This window comes from Cetorhinus maximus, chromosome 2 (genome assembly GCF_964194155.1).
Source record: "Cetorhinus maximus chromosome 2, sCetMax3.hap1.1, whole genome shotgun sequence".
Classification (NCBI taxonomy): domain Eukaryota; kingdom Metazoa; phylum Chordata; class Chondrichthyes; order Lamniformes; family Cetorhinidae; genus Cetorhinus; species Cetorhinus maximus.
The window spans coordinates 179,213,661-179,238,128 of NC_135880.1; the positions used below are offsets into that span (position 1 = coordinate 179,213,661).

A 24,468-nucleotide genomic window follows, 5' to 3' on the forward strand; every position below is an offset into this window, starting at 1 on the left:
GTGAAAATGATGGAGGGGTGGAGATTGGAAGCAAAATTAATAAATTTTTCCAGGTCCCGACGAGAGCATGAAGCCGCACCGAAGTAATCATCAATGTACCGGAGAAAGAGTTGTGGGAGGGGGCCGGAGTAGGACTGGAACAAGGAATGTTCCACATACCCCATAAAGAGACAGGCATAGCTGGGGCCCATGTGGGTACCCATAGCCACACCTTTTATTTGGAGGAAGTGAGAGGAGTTAAAGGAGAAATTGTTCAGTGTGAGAACAAGTTCAGCCAGACGGAGGAGAGTAGTGGTGGATGGGGATTGTTCGGGCCTCTGTTCAAGGAAGAAGCTAAGGGCCCTCAGACCATCCTGGTGGGGGATGGAGGTGTTGAGGGATTGGACGTCCATGGTGAAGAGGAAGCGGTTGGGGCCAGGGAACTGGAAATTGTTGATGTGACGTAAGGTGTCAGAGGAATCACGGATGTAGGTGGGAAGGGACTGGACAAGGGGAGAGAGAAGGGAGTCAAGATAACGAGAAATGAGTTCCGTGGGGCAGGAACAGGCTGACACGATCGGTCTGCCGGGACAGTTCTGTTTGTGGATTTTGGGTAGGAGGTAGAAGCGGGCCGTTCGAGGTTGGGTGACTATCAGGTTGGAAGCTGTGGGAGGAAGATCTCCAGAGGAGATGAGGTCAGTGACAGTCCTGGAAACAATGGCTTGATGTTCAGTGGTGGGGTCATGGTCCAGGGAGAGGTAGGAGGAAGTGTCGGCGAGTTGACGCTCAGCCTCCGCGAGGTAGAGGTCAGTATGCCAGACAACAACAGCACCACCCTTGTCAGCGGGTTTGATGACAATGTTGGGGTTGGACCTGAGAGAACGGAGTGCAGTGAGTTCAGAGAGAGACAGATTAGAATGGGTGAGAGGAGCAGAGAAATTGAGACGACTAATGTTACACCGACAGTTCTCAATGAAAAGATCAAGAGAAGGTAAGAATCCAGAGGGAGGGGTCCAGGTGGAGGGGGAATATTGGAGGTGGGTAAAAGGATCCTTTGAACGGGGAGAGGACTCCTGCCCAAAGAAGTGAGCACGGAGACGAAGATGGCAGAAGAAGAGTTCAGCACCGTGCTGAGCCCGAAATTCATTGAGGTGAGGGCATAAGGGTATGAAACTAAGTCCTTTGCTGAGCACTGAACGTTCAGCATCAGAGAGGGGAAGGTCAGGGGGTATAGTGAATACGCGGCTGGGGCTGGAATTGGAAGATGGGGTGGGGACGGAGGGACAAGCAGGGGTGGAGGGTCCCAGATTGGTGTTGGTGTCGATGAGTTGTTGGAGCTTGCGTTCCTTAGCACATGAGAGAAAGAGAAAAAGTTTCTTGTTGAGGCGTCGGATGAGACGAAGAAAGAAGACGAAGCCACACTTCTATGTTCCCCAATGACACAAAGATTGATGATTTAATAAATAGTGTAGACAGAAGCATAAAATTACAAAGACACATGGATAGATTAAATGAATAGACAAAAATGTGGCAGATGGATTTCAACGCAGGTCATTGTGAGGTCATTGATTTTCAGACAAGGGGGTTATTTAAATGGCAAAAAACTGGGAAGAGTGAAGATCCAAAGAGATTTAGGGATCCGTGTACACAGATCCCTAAAATGTAGTGGTCAGACACAAAAATAATCATTGAAATAGAATGTTAGACTTTACATCTAGAGGACTAGAATATAAAAAGGGGAGGACGTGTTACTACAGATGTACAAAAATGTGGTTAGACCACAACTGGAGCACTGTGTACAGCTCTGGGCACTGCACCTTCCAAGGGATATACCAGCCTTGGAAGGACTCGGCCTCTTGGCTAAGATCAAGTGTTGCAGGAGCGACACCATGGTCCTGCCATGGCAAGGTCGGGATGGAAGGGCGAAAACCAATCGCAATCCGAATTCATACCGTGGGTTACCTATCACCGTCCGAGTCACGGTGAACCACAGCGACGAAGGAGGATCACCTATGGATCGGGGCTTCTTCACCAGGAGGATCCTGTTGAAGGCGTGCGGCTTCCAAGCTACGGAGATCTTCACCCTGCACGACTCCCGCAAAGGTGGTTATTTTGACGTGACGTTCAAGCAAGTGGCAGACTGCGTCCGGCTCCTGAGGGTGTTCGAGGAGAAGAGAGACCTGCCGGAGATGAAGATCCTGACGGCGGAGCCGCACTTTTCTCTGCCGTTGCAACGGGAACGTGAGGTGATGGTGCATGTGTACAACCCCTTCGTCCCTGTCGCCGACGTGGTCACCTTCCTCACCAGGTACTTCGATAAGGTGGGGAGCGGCACTGAGATTCGAGACGACTTGGGGATCTGGACAGGCAAACGCCTGTTTAAGGTCACGCTAAAGACCGATGGTAAGGGAGCCATTTTCCACCCTCCTTCCAGTTTCGCTATCGGGGGAAACCGTGGCTACCTGGTCTACGCTGGGCAACCCAAGCATTGTCGCTCATGCGGCAAGGCTGGTCATGTGGCGGCCAACTGCAGCGCCTCCCTCTGCAAGATCTGCAAACAGGAAGGGCACCAGACAAAAGACTGCAAACAGGCCAAGTGCTGCAACCTGTGTGGCGAGGCAAGTCACCTCTACAGGACCTGCCCCAAACGCTGCCGTACTTACGCACAGGCAGCCAAAGCCGACCACGGGGAAGCAGAAGAAATGTTCCGTGTCACTCCAACCACCAAGGCCCCCAGGGAGCTCAACGGGACAAAGGAGGACACAGAGAGAGACAAGGTGGAGAAAGAGATTGAGGCAACAGAGAGCCAATCAACAGCACTACCCCCTGAACCTTCCAGTCCTCAGGACAGCGAATCAATGGAGGAGGAGGCAGCAGTGGAAAAGCAGCAGGGGGAGTGGCGGACGGTGAAGAACAAGAAAAGTAAGAGGGAGCGAAGAAGAAGCAAAGGCGTTTCCCAGAGAAGCGGCAAGAGGCGTCTCCCATCCGACACGGATGACAAGGGCAGCAGCTCTTCGGATGAGGAAGTGCCAGAGCGGCACCGACAGAAGAGGCGGCAAAGCTCCAGGGCGTTGGAGGACGAGACACCCGAGCTCCAGAAAATTGGAGACAACAAGGAGACCAGCGCACCCCAACTTGGCCTGCAACCTGAGGAGGCCAGTGCACCACAGCCCCTGGAATCTGGGAGCAGTGAGGCAATCATCGCACCCCAGCTCCAGGAAGCCGGGAACAGCAACCCCCCAGAGGGGGTGAGTTTTGGAGAAGCTTCTCCAGCAAAGGTCATCTCAAAATCCGCTCACTACGTGAACCTCCAGATGCCACCGGAGCAGAACACGGCCAAGGAGATCTACCTCAGCCCATCCAAAGTGAAGGAATTTGAGCTCACTACGGGTATGAAGGAGCAGACTAAAGGTCTGGGACTCTCAGAGACAGTGGGTTTGGTAGGAGAATAAATGCTTTAATATGGGTTTAAAGATTGTATCCATAAATGTGCGTAGCATTAAATCTACTACGCGATGTGTTGCGACCTTGGACTACCTAGCCAAGGTCAAAGCTGACCTGTTGTTTCTGCAGGAGTGTGCGATACCGCACCTCAGCTCCTACAGGCAATGGTCACGATGGTGGTCCCACGGGCCATCGATCTGGTCGGGCGGAAACGACTCTCGTTCCTCCGGCCTGGGTATTCTGCTGCGGGGAGGCAACTTCACCGTCTCCGAGGTCAAGGAGGTGGTGGGCGGGCGACTCCTGGTAGCAGACGTAATGTACAAGAACGCTCCACTCCGGTTAATTAACGTGTACGGCCCGGCACAAGGGGCTGAGCGGCTGGAGGTTTTTCAGCAGCTCCCACTGCTGTTGGCGACCTCCAGGCCGGTCATTCTGGGCGGGGACTTCAACTGCATCATCGATGCGGCTGGACGATCCGGCAGGGCCGGAAGCAGATTGGACGCTACGTCCAGATCCCTGATGGAAACAGTTAAGGATGCCAAGCTGCACGACGTCTTCAGCAACCCTGCAGACGGAGCGCAGCGTAGATACACCTGGTCGCGGCCAGACGGGTCCATTCGTTCCAGGATAGACTTCCTGTTTGTGTCCCGTGCATTCACAGTCAGATCCACCGACGTCAAGCCGGTGTTCTTCTCTGACCACTGCCTCCTACTGGCGGACTGCCACTTGGAGGAAGACCTGAGGGTGGGCAGGGGGGCATGGAAGCTAAATGTGCAACTGCTGACCCCAGAGAACATTGAGGAGCTCAAGAGGGATTACAAAGGTTGGAGAACCGTGAAACCCCTCTTTGAGTCCCTGACACACTGGTGGGAAGTGATCAAGGGAAGCATCAAGAGGTTTTTCATCCTCAAAGGCACCCAGAAAGCTAGAAAGGAACAGAGGGAAATGTCCCGACTCCAGGAAAAGATGCAGAATCTGCTCCGGCTGCAGTCGATGGGGGTCGATGTCAAGGAGGAGCTCCAAGAGGTGAAGGGCCAGCAAGCCTCGCACTTTGCCTCGGAGGCCTCCAAGATCATCTTCCGTTCCAGAGTCCGCTCCGTGGAGCAGGATGAGACGTGCTCACGTTTCTTCTTCCAAAAGGTACACAGAGAGCGCTCTGTGATCAGCAGCCTGAAGGAAGAAGACGGCTCAGTAAAGTCATCACGGTCCGACATTCTGAGGATCAGCAAATCCTTTTATGCCGGACTGTATGACGTGAAGCCCACGGACAGCTCGGCCTCCCAGTCCTTCCTGTCCTCTATCACGGAGGTCCTAGACCACAGTACGCGGGAGAGCCTAGACAAACCGCTAACTCCTGACGAACTGACTAAGGCCCTCGAGTCCTTCGAGAAGAGTAAAACCCCCGGAAGCGACGGCCTGCCGGCGGAGTTGTATTCGGCTCTGTGGGACTTGATCGGCCCAGACCTGCTAGAAGTGTACGAGAGTATGCTCCTGGCCGGCAGCATGTCAGAATCCATGAGGAAAGGCATCATCACCCTCATCTACAAGCACAAGGGGGAAAGGGAGGAAATTAGAAATTGGCGACCCATTTCACTGTTGAATATGGACTATAAGATTCTGTCCAAGGTCATCGCCAACCGGGTCAAATCCGCTCTGGAATTGGTGATTCACCCTGACCAGACCTGCTCTGTGCCAGGCAGGAAGATCTCTGACAGCCTGGCGCTGCTCAGGGATACGATTGCCTATGTACAGGACAGGGGTGTGGATACCTGCCTCATCAGCTTGGATCAGGAGAAGGCCTTTGACAGAATATCGCACACCTACATGGGGGATGTGCTCTCCAAAATGGGCTTTGGGGAGGGAATTCGAAATTGGATCCAACTGCTCTACACTAACATCAGTAGCGCAGTCTCAATCAATGGGTGGGAAACAGATAGCTTTCCGATTAAATCTGGAGTCAGGCAGGGCTGCCCTCTCTCGCCTGTCCTTTTTGTGTGCTGCATAGAACCCTTTGCCGAGTCCATCAGGAAGGATCCGGGCATAAGAGGAGTGACGATCCCAGGCAGTGGAGGCACTCAGGTAAAAGCCTCCCTGTACATGGACGACGTCGCCGTCTTCTGCTCGGATCCGCTGTCGGTGCGCAGACTGATGCACGTCTGCGACCAGTTCGAACTGGCCTCGGGAGCCAAGGTAAATCGTGGGAAGAGCGAGGCCATGTTCTTTGGGAACTGGGCTGACCGATCCTTTGTCCCCTTCACTGTCAGGGCTGACGGCCTGAAGGTGCTGGGGATATGGTTCGGAGGGACCGGGGCATGCGTTAGAAACTGGAAGGAGCGAGTGGCTATGGTGAAAAGGAAACTGGGCATGTGGGAGCGACGCTCCCTCTCCATTGCGGGTAAGAACCTGGTCATCAGGTGTGAGGTACTCTCGCTGTTGCTGTACGTGGCGCAGGTCTGGCCCATTCCACACTCCTGCGCGATGGCGATCACTCGAGCCATCTTCCGCTTTATCTGGAGGTCGAAAATGGATCGTGTCTGCAGGGACGCGATGTACAAGCCTCTAGATAAAGGGGGAAAAAACGTGCCCAACATCGCCCTCATACTGATGGCCACCTTTGTGTGTGGCTGCATCAAGCGGTGCGTAGACCCTCAGTACGCAAACACCAAGTGTCACTACGTGCTGAGGTTCTACCTGTCCCCGGTGTTGCGAAGGATGGGTCTGGCCACGCTGCCGCGGAACGCTCCAAGTAGTTGGACCGTGCCGTACCACCTGTCCCTGGTGGAAAAATTTATGCAGAAAAACACCTTTGACCACAAGTCCATCAGGCAGTGGTCAGCACGTAACGTCCTAGAGGCCCTGAGGGATAAGGAGAGGGTGGACCCTGTGGGATGGTTCCCCGAGCAGACTGTCAAAGTCATTTGGCAGAATGCCTCATCGCCAGAACTTTCCAACAAGCACCAAGACGTAGCTTGGCTGGTGGTGAGAAAGGCCCTCCCCGTCAGATCCTTCCTACACGCCAGGAGTCTCACCCCCTCTGCACGATGCCCTCGAGGTGGCTGTGGTGGGGAAGAGACCGTTGTTCACCTCCTTGTGGATTGTGCCTTTGCAAAGAAAGTCTGGAGAGAGATGCAGTGGTTGCTGTCGAGGTTCATCCCGAGCAGTTCTGTGACACAGGACTCTGTGCTCTACGGGCTGTTCCCAGGGACACACACCGAGACAAACATCAACTGCAGCTGGAGGATCATCAACTCGGTGAAAGACGCGCTTTGGTCTGCCCGAAACTTGTTGGTCTTCCAGCACAAAGAGTTGTCCCCGACCGATTGTTGCGGACTGGCACAATCCAAAGTCCAGGACTACGTGCTGAGGGACGCACTAAAGCTTGGGGCAGCTGCCGCAAAGGCGCAATGGGGAAGGGTCGCTGTCTAAGACCTTTCTACCACAGCGCACCGAGAGACTGGGAACTGTTTAGAGCCCCTCGGGCTGTACAGATCAAAATGAAAGGCTGTAAATGACTGTAATATTGTTTGTATTGATGCACCTGGTGATACATTTTGTAAAAGTTTAACCTGGATTGTACCCTTGTAATGTTGTTTTTGAAATGGTTTTGAATGTGATTGAAGATTTTTATGAATAAAGTATATTTTTACAAAAAAAAAAAAAAAATGTGCAGATTAGATTCTGACCGAGATAGATAGGTTCTTGATTAATAAGGGGATGAAAGGTTACGGGGAGAAGGCGGAAGAATGGGGTTAAGAAACTTATCAGCCATGATTGAATGGCGGAGCAGACTCGATGCGCTGAATGGCCTAATTTCTGCTCCTATGTCTTATGGTCTTTATTCACCAGAATGTCACCAGGTCCAAGGGTTAAATCATGAGGAGATAATCTTGATCATGATACATCAACCAAGCTGTATTCCCTGGATCAGAGAAGGTTAAGGGGTGATTTGATTGAGGCTTTTAGGACCTTGAAAGGAATTGCTAGGGTGGAAAAAGGAAGATTTTTTTCTGTTGGTGGTGGGGAGTCCAGGGCAAGGGAACGTAACCTTAAACTCAGAAGCAGGCCATTCAGGAGAGAGGTTAGGAAACACTTTTTCACACAAGGGGTTGTAGGTTTATGGGACATTCTCCCGCAAAAAGCAGTAGATGCTGGGTCTCAATTAATAGCTTTAAACCTGAGATTGATAATTTTTGCTAGTCAAGGGTACAAAAGGTGAAGGATGCAAAGCAGGGTGGATGGAGTTAAGGTACAGAAGCTGTCATAATCCCAACTGAATCGGGAACAGGCTCGAGGGGCTAAATGGCCTCCCCTTGTTCCTATGTTCCTATCATGAGGCCAGATATGAATTGTTGAGCTGATTTAGTTCACAGAAAGAGGACATGAGGAGCAACAGTTTTAATCTGACTCCCCTAATTTAATCGGTGCAGTTTGTCATTACGCCATGATACGAAATAAAGAAAATGTTCCAGTTCCCCACATCAGCCGTCCTCTTGTTTTTCTCCTGCATTCTCACATTTTGAAGGCAAAATACTGCAGATCCTAATTATCTACACCCTACCTACCCATTAAAATCAGTGGCGGGATCGAGTTTGCTGAATTAAAAAGAAAACAGAAAGGTCTCTTGTTTCTATAGTGCCTTTCACAGCCTCAGAACATCCAAAAGTGCTTTACAGCCAATAAAGTACTTAAAAGTGCAGTTACTACTGTAATGCGGGAAGCTCAGCAGCCTGGCTGTGTACAGCAAGCTCCCACAAAAAGCAATGAGATAACAAAAGGCAAAAGGCTGCAGATGTTGGAAATCTGAAATATAATCAGAAAACACCTGAAACACTCAACAGGGCAGGCAGCATCTGTAGGGAGGGAGAGAGAGAGAGAGACAGAGAGAGAGAGGGAGAAAAGGCTGAGAGAGAGAGAGAGATAGTTATTGGGTCCAATTTTAACTCACTCAAAGCCCACTCAGTTTCACAGAGTTAAAATCGGGCCCTAATGCTTCAGATGAAGGTCATTGAGCTGAAACTTTCTCTCTCCACAGATGCAGTCTGACATATTTGGTGCTTAAATCCCAAACTGTGACTGGCAAAATTTTACCTTTGCAGCTTTCTGTTTAAGCTAAATTGTCTCTCATTGTAGCTACTTTACTTTCCTTCTTCAACAAAACTCTGAGCCCAGAAAGCTAATCGTACCAAACCAATCTGGTAATTACCCCTCTGATTGCAAATGGATCGAGTCCTTTCAACTACAATAAGTGAGAACGAGCTGAGAAATGTCCAAAGCAGCTTTCATTACATAAAGCATCAAATTGTATTCAATATCTCTCCTGCTGCCCTGTGGACTTAATCCCTCATTTTGAGCATTTAGCTGTACTGCCAGTGCCCCGCTTTGTCAGCGTAACAACAACAAAAACTTGTAACAAAAACAGAAAATGCTGGAAAAACTCAGCAGGTCTGGCAGCATCTGTGGAGAGAGAAACAGAGTTAACGTTTCGAGTCCGTATGACCCTTCTTCAGAGCTGAAGAGAAGAGGAAATGTGATGAAATTGGAAGTGAAAATGTGATGAAACAAAAGCTTGTATTTTGAAGGACACAAAACAGTTAACCTCGCTGCACAGAAAGAACGAGTTAACTGAAACCCTGACTCATGGCCAGCTTGGAGAACACTAACAAGTAGACAATGCCGCAAGTTAACTGTAACTATGAGTAACCATCAGTTCCTGGCAACAATTGCTGAAAAAAAGTGACATTTTTTGTTGAAGCTTTTCACCTTGCACTCATCAGGACAATTCGCAATAAAAGTGCCCAGTCCACCTCCAATTACCCTGGAAGGACAAGGTATCTCAAAACTTTGAGCAACAGATGAAACTAGCTGTTTCACGCTGCTACTATGCAGTAGCAGCACGCGTGGTATTCGTCCTAACAGGATGCTGCCGTCAAGCCAAAAAGACATTCTACCGATCACACAAATGAGTAATGTGGTATATGAATTTCAGTGCCAGTGAGGTGGTAAGTGTATAGACCATATGACCCAAAGATTAGCAGATCGTATCAAACAGCATGGCCCTTCCGCTGTTCATAATGGACAAAGTACAGACCGTACCCAACCAGCCCGTGCTTGCAAAACAGTGTCCAACATTAAACATAAACCTGCGATTGGACAACATTTGCTAAATAACCCTCAGTGCGCTAAGAATTATGCTGACAACCAATTTAAGATTGTCAGTCAGGCTTGCAGTGTGGTACATTATGTGTACCGGAAGCTACATATATTAATACACAGGTCCCTGTTCTTTGTAGACTGAAAGAACATGTGCACATATTGTGCCTGTTTCAGCTAAACAAAATAAGTGACAGCCATTCACTGGTTCATTCCTCAAGGCAATGTCTTGACCAATCAGAGTTAAACTGCCTGGTTTAAATTTCAAATAATGCTTGGCAGTTAAATGTCAGTCACCATCAACTGGTGCATTCTCCATGGCAACGCCTCTACCAGAGTCCACTTCCCAACCAATCAGCACTCTCTTCTCACAGTATAAATATGTTGTTTCCCCAGACATTGGTATTTTCTTGCGAATTGCCCTGATGTGTGTATGACAAAAGGCTTTGATGAAAAAAATGTCTCTTTCTCAGCAATACTCAAGTTCTGTACTACCAAATGAATAATGGAAGAAGTATTATCATTGGAACAATGTCAAGAGCTAAACAACCATCACCGTGAAATAAATCACCTTATCTTCTGTCGTGTTAACAGCGGGGTAGGAGGTAAGGAATTGTCTTTGATCTTGCACTTTTGCATAGTTCAGGAGACTGAGAATCCAAAAGAAAGAGGTGTGGAAGTCCAGGTGATCCAACAGGCTTTTAACTGAGACCCAGGTGTGTGCTAATGTGACTGGGACACTATAAAGAAAGGACAACATCGAAGTGTGGTCACTGCAGTTACGTGAAGAAGCACGAGCCTTGGTCACCTCCAAATCCAGGTCTATAATCAACACTAGTAACCATCAGTCGCGTGGGGCACTTGTAAGTTTACAGTCAAATGGTAAAGGGGTTTGTACTGGGGTTTTGTTGGTTTAATAAAGGAACAAATTTAAGGTTGAATCAAAACCTGTTTGTCGTGTGTATTTTGTTCTTATAATTCTAAGTTCCAAGAATCACTGTAATGAGGAAGGGAACAAAACCCCTTACAATTTATACTGTGTAAAAACACAGTAAAACAACCCCAGGCACTTCACAGGAGCAACTATCAAACAAAACCAAGCCTTGAGCTACATAAGGAGCTATTAGGGGGACAGGTGACCAAAAGCTTGGTCAAAGACGTTGCTTTTAAGAGGCATCTTAAGGAAGAGAGAGATCTGGAGAGGTTTAGGGACGGAATTCCACAGCTTAGAGCCCAGGCAGCTGAAGACACGGCCGCTAATAATGGAGCAATGGAAATTGGGAATGCGCAAAGGTCAGAATTAGAGGAGTGCGGAGATCTCAGAGGGCGTAGGGCTGGAGGACGTTACAGAAATATGGTGGGGGTAAGACCATGGAGGGATTTGAACACGAGGTAGAGATTTTTTAAGTCGATGTGTTGCTGGATGGGGAGCCAAAAGGCAATGGGTTGAATTGAACTTGGTGAAAATTAAAATACAGGCAGCAGAATTTTGGATGAGCTCAAGTTTACAGAAGGTACACGGTGAAAGGTTGGGCCTGTAGAACATAAGAAGATAAGAAATAGAAACAGGAGTAGACTATTCAGCCCCTTGAGCCTGCTCCACCATTCAATAAGATCATGGCTGATCTTCTTGTGTTTCGATTACCACATTACCATCTAACCCGATAACCTTTGATTCTCTTGCCTAACAAGAATCTATCTACCTCAGCCTTAAAAATATTCAATGACCCCGCCCCCACCACTTTCTGAGGCAGAGAATTCCAAAGTCGCACAACCCTCAGAGAGAAAAAATTCCTCCTCGGCCAGAACCTTCAGGTTGGCGCGTGGGGGCAGGTCCCTGCTCGCCAACTCGTAAAATGGTGCGCGGTGACGTTGGGCGTGTGTCCCGGCATCACCGCGCATCATTCAGATCTTCAATTTGGCGGGCGTGCACCAGAGTTGACTGCGCACCCGCCAAACTGTCAAAGGCCTATTAAGGCCGTTTAAAAACTAATTAAAATAATTAACAGAGCTGTCCATCGAACCTTAAGGTTGTTGGGCAGGCGACGAGCCCAGGCGGCCTTCACATTTATCATGGAACCTCATCCACGGGCAGGATGAGGTTTCATGAAGTGTTTATAAATCAAATAAATTTTTTTATTAAAATTCATTGACATGTCCTAGCTCATGTCATACTGTCACATGAGGGGACATGTCTTAAAACATTTTTTTTTCCTTTATTTAAATTTTTGATAATCAAACTAATCTTCCTGAGGCAGCTCTGCACCTCAGGGAGATTTCTGCGCGCATACGTGAAAGAGCACAGGCACCACCTCAGCCTCCTCCCCCGCCCGCACAGGGCGCTCAGCGCTTCTGGGTGTGGATTACGCTGGGCCTTAATTGGCCACCCACGTAAAATGGCGGCGCGCAGCCTATTGTGGGCAGCGATCAGCTGCGCGCCTGCTCCCGCTCAGCACCCCCATCGGGAAGAAAATTCTCTCCCTCATCTCTGTCCTAAAAGGACAACACCTACTTTTAAAACAGTGGCCCCTAGTTCTGGACTCCCACATAAGAGGAAACGTCCTTTCAATGTCCACCTTGTCAAGGCCGTTCAGGATCTTATATACTTCAATCAAATCACCCCTCATTCTTCTAAACTCCAGTGGAAACAAGCCCAGTCTGTCTAACCTTTCCCCATAAGACAACCCACTCATTCCAGGTATCAACCTAGTAAACCTCCTTTGAACCGCCTCCAATGAATTGGAGGAGTCAGCTATAGGGGTAAAAAAGACATCGATGAGGAAATCAGGAGGTGGCCTGAAGCAGAAACCCCAAACAAGTGCTTATATCAACATTTTTCTAGATTCTTTTTTTGAAAGTAGTTAAGTGAGCAGAAGAGCAAGCTATTTGCACAACAGTAAGTACCTTGGAATTATCTGTTATGTTGCTGACGCCTATACTAGCAATTTTCCAGTTGTCAGATGGTTGGCTGGCAGACCAGAGCAGAAAATCGAAGCTGTTTCCTTCTGGTCGAAAGTACATATTCAATCTTCCAGCATCTGTACCAGTTAGCTGATATACAAGCCTCACGCAGCTTTCTCCCAGCGCATGGAGTCCAGGGCTGGTAAGGAGGCCCACTTTTCCACTGTGATGAGAACCTTCAATGTAGATATAGCGGCCTGAAAAACAAGGCGGACACAAGTCATTATCAAACTCCAGAGCAGCGACAGATGTGGAGATTTTACTAGAATGTTCATTTAAGTGTTGGCAAGAGAAAGACCCCAGCCCCCTTCTTTCAGGAGCAGGGACATTAATTAAAAGTTTTGAAGGTTTTTTTTTTCAATTAAGAAAATGACTACTGTACCTCAACATATCCACAATGTTTCTGTATATTTTTTAAAGCCAATTTCAATGATTTAAAATGGTGTTACTCACAGATGGTGGCCTCATTGCACTGATCTAAAATGCTTACATTTTTTGTGACAAATCCATTTTCAATTGTATTAATCAAACTACATCGGGGTTGCCACTTTTTAAATATGCCAAGGATTATTTTCCAAAGCTACTTTTTTTTTTAAGCAATCATGCAGCCCGAATGAGCTGGTTCACGGCAGATTTTGCGTTTGATGATACGCAAACAGTTTGGAGTGAAGCTCGAGGGAAACCTGTTCACTAAATGGGTGCAATTTTGGGCGCAATTTGTGCCTGGAGTGAGGAGTGTGCCCGCAGCGGAAATCCCGCCTTCTGGTTCCCATGCTTCATGTGCCTCCAGCAAGTGACAGCCCACTTCACCCCATCAGCTATCTTAAACACTCACTCCCTCCATCATTGCTGCACGGTGGCTGCAGTGTGTACCATCTACAAGATGCATCGCCACAACCAACCAAGACTCCTTAGACAGCATCTTCCAAACCCACGACCCACTACCATCTAGAAGGACTGTGGAGGTTTGGGTTACGTTACACTAGGGTGTTATCGGTTTACTTTTATATCAATGCATAACTGAATCCATAGAACTCAAAGGGTGAATGGAAGCCTTTATGTGGTTTAGATTTTTGACTTTCGATATACATTTATGAACAGAGCCATGGAGCTATGCAGAAACCAAGAAAGTTTTGCTAAATCTTTATAAATTACAGGTTAGACCCCAGCCTGGAATATTGTGGGGCACCACACTTTAGGGAGTATGTCAAAGCCTTGCAGAGAGTGCAGGGGAGATTTACTTGTAATGGTAGCAGGGATGAAGGATTTCAGTTAATGTTGAGAGACTGGAAAAGCTGGGATTGTTCTCCTTATAGCGGAGAAGAAGATTTATCGGAAGTGCTCAAAATCGTGAACAGTTTTGTGAGAGTAAATAAGGAGAAACTGTCCAGTGGCAGAAGAATCAGGAACCAGAGGACATAGATTTAGGGTAACTGGCAAAAGAACCAGAGGGAAAACGAGGGACATTTTTTATGCAGTGAGTTGTTGTGATCTAGAAGACACTGCCTGGAAGGGCAGTGGTAGCAGATTTAATAATAACTTGCAAAAGGGAATTGGATAAATACTTGAAGGGGAAAAATTTGCAGGGCTATGGGGAAAGAGCCGGGGGACAGTGGGGCTAGTGGGACAATTCTTTCAATAGAGCCAGCACAGGTATGATGGGCTGAATGGCCTCCTTATGTGCTGTACCATTCTATTATTCTATGATTTCCAAAAGCTAACTTCCCTCATCATAAAGGTCACAAAATTCACCCCATCTACTTTTCCTATTGTGAATTTATAGGTATGAATCTTAGCTTCAGACAGTGCTGGTCTCAAGATCATGACAATAACTAGCACCTTTAATGTGGTTAAGCATCCCAAGGAGCATTGCCAGACAAAAATTCCAGGATTTATGATTACCTATTATCCCAGTGGACCCGGACAATGGGAAGAAGCACCCTCTCTGGAGTGGGAGAGAATGACCTGAGGCAGTTGAATCCCTAATAATGGAAACAGTAATGCAAAAGAATTGATCCGACTGCAATATAATTGGATGCTCCGGCTGTTCTGTCTTGGAACTTACTCCTGTATGAAATGACCATTCGCTAATGAGCATAATAGCTCAGTATTTCTAACTTCCAGTTCCACATGAGCACCTCAATGTTTATAAGGAATGGTAACATAGTGATTACGTTACCAGACAAGTAATCCTGAGGCTTGAGCTGATGCTCTGGGAAATGAGCTCAAATGTCACCTTGGCAACTGGGGGAATTTAAATTCAATTGAGTAAAATGCAACTTCAGTCTGGAATGAAAAGCTAGTCTCAGTAACGATGACTAGGAAACTGATGGATTGTTTTAAAAACCCATCTGGTTCACTAATGTCTTTTAGGGAAGGAAATCTGCCATCTTTACCCGGTCTGGCTTACATGTGACTCCAGACCCACAGCAATGTGGTTGACTTTCTAACTGCCCTCTGAAATGGCCTCGCAAGCAGTTGTATTCAAGAAGGCAGCTCAGCATCATCTTCTCAACGGCAATTAGCGATGGGAAATAAATGCTGGCCTCACATCTCAAAAATGAATTTTAAAAAGCAGTAATTTTTCGAGCTCCTGGCAATCAGCCGTTAATACAAGTGTCTAGCAATATCCCTGTGCTTCCACAATCTAACAAAGCACTTACCTCTAAAATCTGAAAATAGACTTTGCAAAAATATTTCTTAAAATATACTGGCTGACACAACCACAGAAAGCATTGCTGAGAATCATAAACAAAAGGCAGGGTGTTGACAGCTGAGCCACGGTTTAACATAGTGAGAATTAACAATGCCAATCCAGAAAACTTTCACCAGAGCATTGAGCGGATAAAGGCTACAAACATAATCAGTCAGTCCATAAATCAGTGATATGTAGGTTAGCAACTCTCAGCCTCATATTATCAGTAAAAGCAATTGAGATTAAGTGACTGCAAAAAAACTAAACCATATCTAACGATTGATGTTTCTGGTTTAGACACAACTACTGTTTCCCTTATTGAGCAACCAAGGCAAGAGATTGAGAGAGAAAGAGATTGAGAGACAGAGAGAGTGAGAGAGAGAGAGAGAGAGAGATTGAGATAGAGAGAGAGAGATTGAGAGAGGGTGAGGGAGAGCGAGAGTGAGAGAGAGAGAGAGATTGAGATAGAGAGAGAGATTGAGAGAGAGTGAGGGAGAGTGAGAGTGAGAGAGAGATTGAGAGAAAGAGGGAGATTGAGAGAGAGAGAGAGAGTGAGGGAGAGACAGAGAGAGAGGGAGCGAGGGAGAGAGAGAGTGAGGGAGAGAGAGAGAGGGCCAGGGAGAGATTGAGAGGGAGAGAGAGAGAGGGAAAGGGTGAGAGGGAAGAGGGAGAGGGAGAGTGAGAGAGTGAGGGAGAGAGTAAGAGAGAAAGAGAGAGAGAGAGAGAGAGTGAGAGAGACACAATGTGAGAGAGAGAGGAAGGAAAGACAGAAATAAAGGCAGGAGGGAAGAAAGGAAAGAAGGAAGGAAGTTTCAGTGTCAAAAAGAAGTTTTGAAGCCAGGGCAAATAGTCATCATGGATAGGGATCAAACAGAGACTCGCTGAAGATATGACAATAAATTGCATTTATACAAAGCCCTTATTGTCGGAAAGTGCCCCAAAATCATCTCACAGGGGCTTCATCAGACACAGTTAGACACCGAGACATATAGGTCAGGATTTTTCCATATTGGGTGGGCTTGGCGGGGGTGGGTGGGAGTGGTCGGGAATCCAACCGCTGTCCTCGTTCAGAGCCGGACCACGAGTTCACACTGCCTCAGGGAGATGAAGAGATTGGACAATTAAAAATGAAGATTTTTGAAATGATAAAAAACATGTCCCCTCATGAGACTCTGCCACATGAGCAGGGACATGTTAGAAATTAGGATGAAATTTTTTTTTAATGACGGATTGAAACCACATCCCGCCCATGAATGAGGTTTCACAAAAAATGCAAAGGCTGCTTGGCCTTTTCGCCTGCCTGCTAACCGTAAGGTTGGACGGCAGCGAAAAATTTAAATCAATTACATTGTCAATGGCCTTAAAGGGCCTTTTAATTGTCGGCGGGCGCGCTGCTGATTCCCATGGACACCCACCGACAGAAACATTGCGTGAGTGCGCGATGATGTCGGGATGCTCGCCTGACATCATCATGATTCATTTTGCGCTCGAGCAGGTCGGGCACACGCCCGCCCACTCAACAAAAAATCCTGCCCATAAGGTGATATTGGAGCAGATGACCAAAAGCTTGGTCAAAGAGGAATGTTTGAAGGAGTGCCTTAAAGGAGGAGAGAGTGTGGGGCAGTGAGGTTTAGGAAGGGAATTTCAGAGCTTAGGGCCTCAGCAACTGAAAGTATGGCCGATAATAGAAATTGGGGAATTGAAAGAATGCAGGGAGCTCAGAGTGTTGGAGGGCTGAAGAGGCAGGTTCTAATTCTACACACGCCTCTTCTACAATTATCAAAATGAAACAGCAGGAAATTTTCATCTCTTTAACAGAGTATCTTATCCTCACAACATGCTGTTGTATGATGTGCCTGCATGCCATTGTAATGTAAGGGTACTCAGCAGAGCGAGAGATTAAGGTGAGACTAGAGAAAAGCACCATCCACAGTACGATGTATAGAGTCACATGGTAATGGACTGAGAGAACAGTCTAGAAAGAACACACTGGAGCCAGCTTGCATGGGGACAACAGCTCTGTGCATGACCATAGCTTGGATCTGTATATAGTTAAAGGTTAACAATAAACAGTTCATGTTTAAGATTTGTGTATTTAAGATCTCATCATTGAGACATCTAAAGAACCCATATTACAACACATGCAACTCCCTTTTGACAAACATTGCCCCTCCCCAGAGCATCTTTCTTCTGTGCTTTTTTGATTAGCAGAGGCCAATTTGCCACAATTGCCAATTAAAATAAAGACTGTAATTCATCCTCTCTCAAGCACTTAGGAGATTACTACTTCACATCAACACAGTGTGTTAAACCAACAGTGCTCAGTTAACATACTGAACTAAGGTGACATTGTATCTGTAATATAGTTCCTCTTCTCCATTCTAATTGGTATTTTCTCTCCATGCTCACCTTTGTAACATTGTCCACCTCTGTCCCTGTCTCATTTGCAACAAGGGTGAATCTAACCATCGCCCCTTGACATTCAATGACATTACCATCGATGAATCCCACACTATCAACTTCCTGGAGGTTATCATTGACCAGAAACTGAACTGGACTAGCCATATAAATACTATGGCTACAAGAGCAGGTCAGACGCTTAAGTCCGGAGTGTGATGGAATACTCTCCATTTGCCTGGACGAGTGCAGCTCAACAACACTCAAGTAGCTTGGCACTATCCCAGAAAAAGCAGCCCTCTTGATTGGCATCACATCCGCAAACATTCACTCCCTCCACCACTGATGCACAGTGGCAGCAGTGTGTACCATCTACAAGATGCACTGCAGGAATTCACCAAGGCTCCTTAGGCAGCACCTTCCAAACCCACGACCACTACCATCTAGAAGGATAAGAGCAGGAGACACATAGAAACACCGCCACTTGGAAGTTCCCCTCCAAGCCACTCACCATCCTGACTTGGAAATATATCGCCGTTCCTTCACTGTCGCTGGGTCAAAATCCTGGAACTCCCTCCCTAACAGCACTGTGGGTGTACCTACACCACATGGACTGCAGAGGTTCAAGAAGGCAGCTCACCACCACCTTCTCAAGGGTAATTAGGGATGGGCAATAAATGCTGGCCCAGCCAGCGATGCCCCAGTTCATCCTGTAAATGAACAAAAAAGTTCAGCTGCTGCTGAAACCCTCAACCATGCTATTGTTATCTCGAGACTTAACTATTCCAATGCTCTCCTGGCCGGCCTGCCATATTCCACCCCCTGTAAAATTACATATCTAAAAATTTGCTGCCCATGCCCTAACTCACAACAAATCCTGTTCACCCTTCACCCCTGTGCCTGGTGAGCTGCGTTGGTTCTTGGTCTGGCAACACCTTGAAGTTAAAATTCTCATCCTTGTTTGCAAATTTTGCTATGGTCTCACCCTTCTCCATCTCTGTAACCTCCATATAACCAGCCTACAACCCTCCCGAGATCTCTGCGCTCCTCCAATTCTGGCCTCTTGCGCACCCCCAATTCTCGTCATCTCACCATTGGCAGCTGTGCCTTCAGCTGCCTGGGCCCTAAGCTCTGAAATTCTCTCCCTAAGCCCCTCCTTCTCTGAAAATTTCAAAACTGAGATAGATTATTGTTAGGCAGAGGTATTAAAGATTACAAAACCAAGGTAGATCGATAGAGTTAAGATACAGAACAGCCATGATCACAATGAATGGCGGAATAGGTTCCAGGGTTTTTTTGTGAAAATTCGTTCATGGGACATGGATGTCACAGGCTAGGCTAGCAATTATAGCCCATACCTATTTGAAGGTGGTGGTGAGCTGCCTTCTTGAACTGCTGCAGTCCATCTGGTGTAGGTACATCCACAGTGCTGTTAGGAAGGAAGTTCCAGGATTTTGACCCAGCGACAGTGAAGAAATGGCAATATATTTCCAAGTCAGGATGGTGAGTGGCTTGGAGGGGAACTTCCAGGTGCTGGTGCTCCCATGTGTCTGCTGCCCTTGTCCTTCTAGGTGGAAGGGAGTCCCAGGATTTTGACTTTGAAAGCCATCCTTCTGTGCTCCTATGGCGTGAGGGGCCTTTTGCCCATGAGCGCCAAATTGTTTTCTGCTTCTTTCTCTTCCACACTGAGTGACACACAGGGCAGCTCGTTTCTTCTGTTGTTTTCAGAGCCATGTACTCCAGTTAGACACTTCAGTGCAATAAAAAGATTTGCATTTCTATACCTTTCACAACCTCAAGACATCCCAAAGTGTTTTACTGGCAGTGAAGTGCTTTCCAAAACAAATATTCACCGTTTTAATGTAGGAAACACAGCAGCCAATTTACACACGGCAAGCTCCTACAAGCTGCAACATACTAATGACCAGAGAATCTGTTTTAGTAATTTTGGTTGAGGGATAAATATTGGCCCTGGGCACTGAGGGAGAAATTCCCTGCTCTTCTTCAAAGTAGTGCGGTGGGATGATTCATATCCACCTGAAAGGGCAGACAGGTCTCAGTTTAATGTGTCTTCTGGGCAGCACCTCTGAACAGTGCCGCAATCCCTCAGTATTGAACTTGGTGTGCCAGCCTGGATTTTGTGCTCAAGTCTCTGGAGGGTGACTTGAACCCACAACCTCCTGATTCAGAGACAAGGATCCTATCAACTCAGCCATGGATTACAAAGGGGAGGTGTCAGAGCTTTTAATCTTCAGATGAGACTTTAAACTGAGGCCTTGTGCATCCTGTTAGGGGGACTTCTCATGGCATTGGAACAGGGGAGTTCTCCCCAGTATACTGGGGTGAGCATCTCCAAAACAGACTATCTGGTCATTATCACATTGCTGTTTGTGGGACCTTAGTGTGTGTAAATTGGCTGCTGTGTTTCCGACATTCCAATAGTGACTATACTTCAAAAGGTTTTTAACTGGCTGCAAAGCACTTTGAGATGCCCCAAAGCTGTGAAAGGCGCTATAGAAATGCAAGTCTTTCTTTAACATTGACCAATTGGCCAATTCTCCTGATTATAGAAGATTAAGGGGTGATCTAATTTTTAAAATTCATTTACATGATGTGGATGTCGCTGGCTGGGCCAGCATTTATTGCCCATCCCTAATTGCCCTGAGAAGGCGGTGGTGAGCCGCCTTCTTGAACCGCCGCAGTCCCTGCGGTGTAGGCACACCCACAGTGCTATTAGGAAATGAGGTGTTTAAGATGATTTAAGGGTAAATAGAGAGAAACTATTTCTCTTGTTGGGGGAGTTCAGAACAAAAGGGCAGAACCTTAACATTAGAACTAGGCTGTTAAGGGGTGATGTCAGGAAGCACTTCTTCCCACCAATGATAGTGCAAATCCAGAACTCCCTTCCTCAAAAAGCTATTGAGCTGGGGGGATCAACTGAGAATTTCAAAACTGAGATTGATAAGAGTTTTCATTCAATAAGGTGTAATAAGGGTTATGGAACCAAGTTGAGTAGATGGAGTTAAGATATAGTTCAGTCATGTTTTAAATGAATGGCGGAACAGGCTCAAGGGGCTAAATGGCCTCCTCCTGCTCCTATGTTCCCTACCGGGGCATTCAAGACAATGGGAAAGACTTTCACTCTGTCGCCTGGTGTCAGACTGGCTTGGCAGATCAGCAGCCTGTTACAGGAGCCAACTCACTTTCATTTTTATATATGTTGAGAGACAGGAAATGCTGGGATTGTTCTCCTCAGAGTAGAGGAGGTTATAGGAAGATTTAAAAGAGGCGTTTAAAATCATGAAGGATTCTAATACTGTGAATAAGGAGAAACTGTTTCCACTGGCATGAGGATTGGAGATCAGAGGACACAGTGTTAAGATAATTGACTGAAGAGCCAGTGGGGGAGATGAGGAGTGTTGCTTTGAAAAAACACATCGAATTGTTGTGATCTGGAATGCGCTGCCCAAAAGGGTGGTGGAAGCAGATTCGATAATAATTCTCAAAAGGAGAATTGGCTAAGTAGTTGAAGGGCAGAAAATTGCGTAAGAATGTAAGAAATAGGAGCTGCAGTAGACCATTCAGCCTTTCGAGCCTTCTCTGCCATTAAATACAATCAAAGCTGATCTTCTACCTCAAGTTCAGCTTCCCACATTAGCCCCATATCCCTTTATTCCCTTAGTTCCCATAAATCTATTGACCTCTGTCTTGAATATACTCCCCCACCATGTCCTGTTCTCTCAACTCAGCTCTCTGAAACTCAATGCTCAATGCAGGGGAGGGCAAAGAAAACACTTCAAAGACAGTCTGACGCTCTCCTTGAAATGTGGCAGCATTGATCTTAATGGCTGGGGGGAAGCTTGCTACCAATCGTTCAGGATGGCGATAACTCATCCATCAAGTTGCATCACGCTTTGAATCCCAACACCCTCATGATGAGGCAGAGCGGTGGCAGAGAGGGAGAGAAAAGGAAGCGAATCCTGCACTCCGGATCCACTACCTCTTGGAATGTCCTGCCGAAAATCCGCCTCTTCAGCCACATGAAGATCCATGGCAGAAATGGCGACTCTGAGTAGACATCATTCTCGAAGGCACAGCCAACATCAAAGATTCAACGACTGGGCATCCACAGTTCTCTGGGGTAAAGAGTTTCAAAGATCCACCAACCTTTTGGAGAAGAAATTTCTCCTCACCACTGTCTTAAATGGTCCAGCCCATACTCCGAGACTGTGCCCCCTAGTTCTAGACTCTGCCACCAGGGAAAACATCCTCCCTGCATCTACCCTGTAAAACCGCTTAGGAATTTAATTGTTTCAATCAGGTCACCTGTCATTCTTCTGAACTCTAGGGAATATGGGCTTTGCCTACTTAATGTCTCCTTATAGGATAGCTCTTCACGTCCCAGGAATTAGCAGGATTATGGGAAAAGAGTAGGGGAGTGGGACTGTAGTTCAAAGAGCCAAAACAGGTCCAGTGGCTTCCCTCTGCGTTCTAAGCTTCTATGGTCCAATAGAAATGAGGCTGTGAAAGGTGTGGTATAAACGCAAGTTTTAGCCTTATATAATGATTTTCTGACTTACATGTGAAAATGTTAGCAGGAATGCTAACTTTTAGTCCTAAGACATAGCAACAGCATAAAACAAAGGAATTTCAACAACAGCTTAAGTAGGTCAAGAAAAATGGATTGAGTGCTTCCGGTAATCTATCATGAGGTTTCTTACTATCGAAATGGCTATGATACTACGCAACTGAACCTTAGAACAGATCGCCGGGTTTAAGGGAAAAGAGTTACCCAGCACAGAGCACCCTTTTAAGTGCACCCCTGATTTTTCATGACTTTTAATATCTGTATATCCTAAGGGATTGCAAAATATACTACAACACAAAAATATATTTGCAACAGCAGAACAGCATTAAGTAGAATAAGTGGATTTGACAGTAAGACTGGTCGACATCCAACAGTCAGTGAACGCTGAAGTGCTAAGTGGCTCATCCTGAAGTGAAGTTAACAGTTCTACACTTGAAACAGCTGCGAAACACCACATTTCCTGAGGACAAGTTCGCCATGTTGTCATGTAATGCCGTGTTTTAAATTGCTCTGTGTCTGAGCAAAGCAGACCAGGCCAGCCTTTATGGTCCGTCACTGGCTCAGTGAGCAGCATACTTGTCTTTCCATCCTATAGGCTGTGGGTTCATCTCCCACTCTGGTGACTTGAGCACAGCATTTAGGTTGATACTCCCAGTGCAGCACCGAGGGGGTGCTGCACTGTTGGAGGTGCTGTGTTTCAGGTAAAATGTTAAAACAAGGTCTTGCCTGCCCTCTCAGGGGTGGATGTAAAAGATCCCACAGATGTTATTTTGCAGTAGGGCAGTGGAGTCCACCCCATTGTCCTAGGCAATATTTATCCCTCAAACAGCATCACTGAAAAGTAATTATGGTCCAGTTATAATCACATTGATGTCTGTGGGAGATTGTGCACATTGGCAGCCACGTTCCCTAAATTACAACAGTAATTACACTTCAGAAAATTCCTTCATTCGGCTGTAAAATGTTTTGGGGTGTCCTGAGGTGGGGGATAGGCACTATATAAATGCAAGGTCTTTCCAACTCCCCAGTTACTAAGAAAAGATGACGTGGCTCTTCTCCTGAAAGTGAGTGCTCACACTCTGGAAGTGACAGTTTGGGCAAGGTGTGAAATGGACTGCCGATTTAACTCCTGCTTGGTAGCTGTCAATAAACAAAAATTAAAAAGTCCACCGTGAGTATTGTCACAGCTGCACCTACCCAAACATTTATCACCACACGGGAGAGGAGTCAGGCAGAGCTGGTGGCAACTAGGGACACAAGGACATTAGTTAAGGACATTGACTAGTCTCCCTGGTTTTTAACCTTTTCCACTGATGTGAACTGGGTGGTTCCTTTTAAAATTTATTCATTCTCGGGACGTGGGCATCGTTGGCAAGGCCAGCGCTTATTGCCCATCATGAATGGCCCTCAGGAGATTGGTGGTGAGCTGCCTTCTTGAACCACTGCAGTCCCTGTGGTGTAGGTACACCCACAGTGCTGTTAGGGAGGGAGTTCCAGGATTTTGACCCAGCAACAGTGGAGGAACAGTGATATATTTCCAAGTCAGGATGGTGAGTGACTTGGAGGGGAACTTGTAGGTGGTGGTGTTCCCATGTTTTTGCTGCCCTTGTCCTTCTAGGTGGTAGTGGTCGTGGGTTTTGAACGAACTGTCAAAGGAGCTTTGGCGAGTTGCTCCAGTGCATCTTGTAGATGGTACACACTGCCGCCACTGCATCGGTGGTGGAGGGAGTGAATGTTGAAGGTGATGAATGGGGTGCTTATCAAGCGGGCTGCTTTGTCCTGGATGTCGAGCTTCTTGAGTGCATGTCAGCTGCACAGTGTCACCCCTTCCGAAATCCAAATGCAAATAGGCAAAGGGTGTGAAACAAGTGACTGACCCATTCCCAAGGAGGAGAGCAGGTTAAAATTCGGGTTGGAAAGTGCCTCCCTCAGGACACTGGCTCAGTCTGTCTGCCTTACTGTGTATTTTTTCAATGTATTCACTCTGCTGCTTCTACATTCTTGGAAAGAGATCAGTTGTGTGACGGACGGTATGTTTTGTTTTAGCTTGCTGCTGCTCAGCAGAGACTGGAAGAAAAACACCAGTGGATCCTGTGCAATGTTAAAGGAAAAGAATCAATGCCAATATTGTGGAGCAGCTGTTACTCTAACAGCAAACCGCACCCCCCACCCCCACCAACTTGGCTCAGCCTTCCCTTCCAATCCAGGATTTTATTTAATTCCTAACTGAAGCTAATGTATTTCTAAACTTACG

At 46.9% G+C, this 24,468-nt stretch overlaps 1 protein-coding gene across 4 annotated transcripts in view; it reads right to left on the reverse strand.

Annotated features, from left to right (window-relative positions):
• The window catches only part of LOC144668204 (MAM domain-containing protein 2-like), a 115,279-nt gene that overhangs the window by 81,224 nt on the left and 9,587 nt on the right, over positions 1–24,468 (reverse strand). For all 4 annotated transcript variants that reach the window (XR_013573458.1, XM_078529977.1, XM_078529970.1 and 1 more), the window contains exon 3: positions 12,478–12,731. Coding sequence is in view for 3 of the 4 variants with exons in the window: in XM_078529977.1 (XP_078386103.1) it covers positions 12,478–12,731 (254 nt within the window). In the remaining variant the exon portion in view is untranslated. The remainder of the gene's footprint in view (positions 1–12,477; positions 12,732–24,468) is intronic.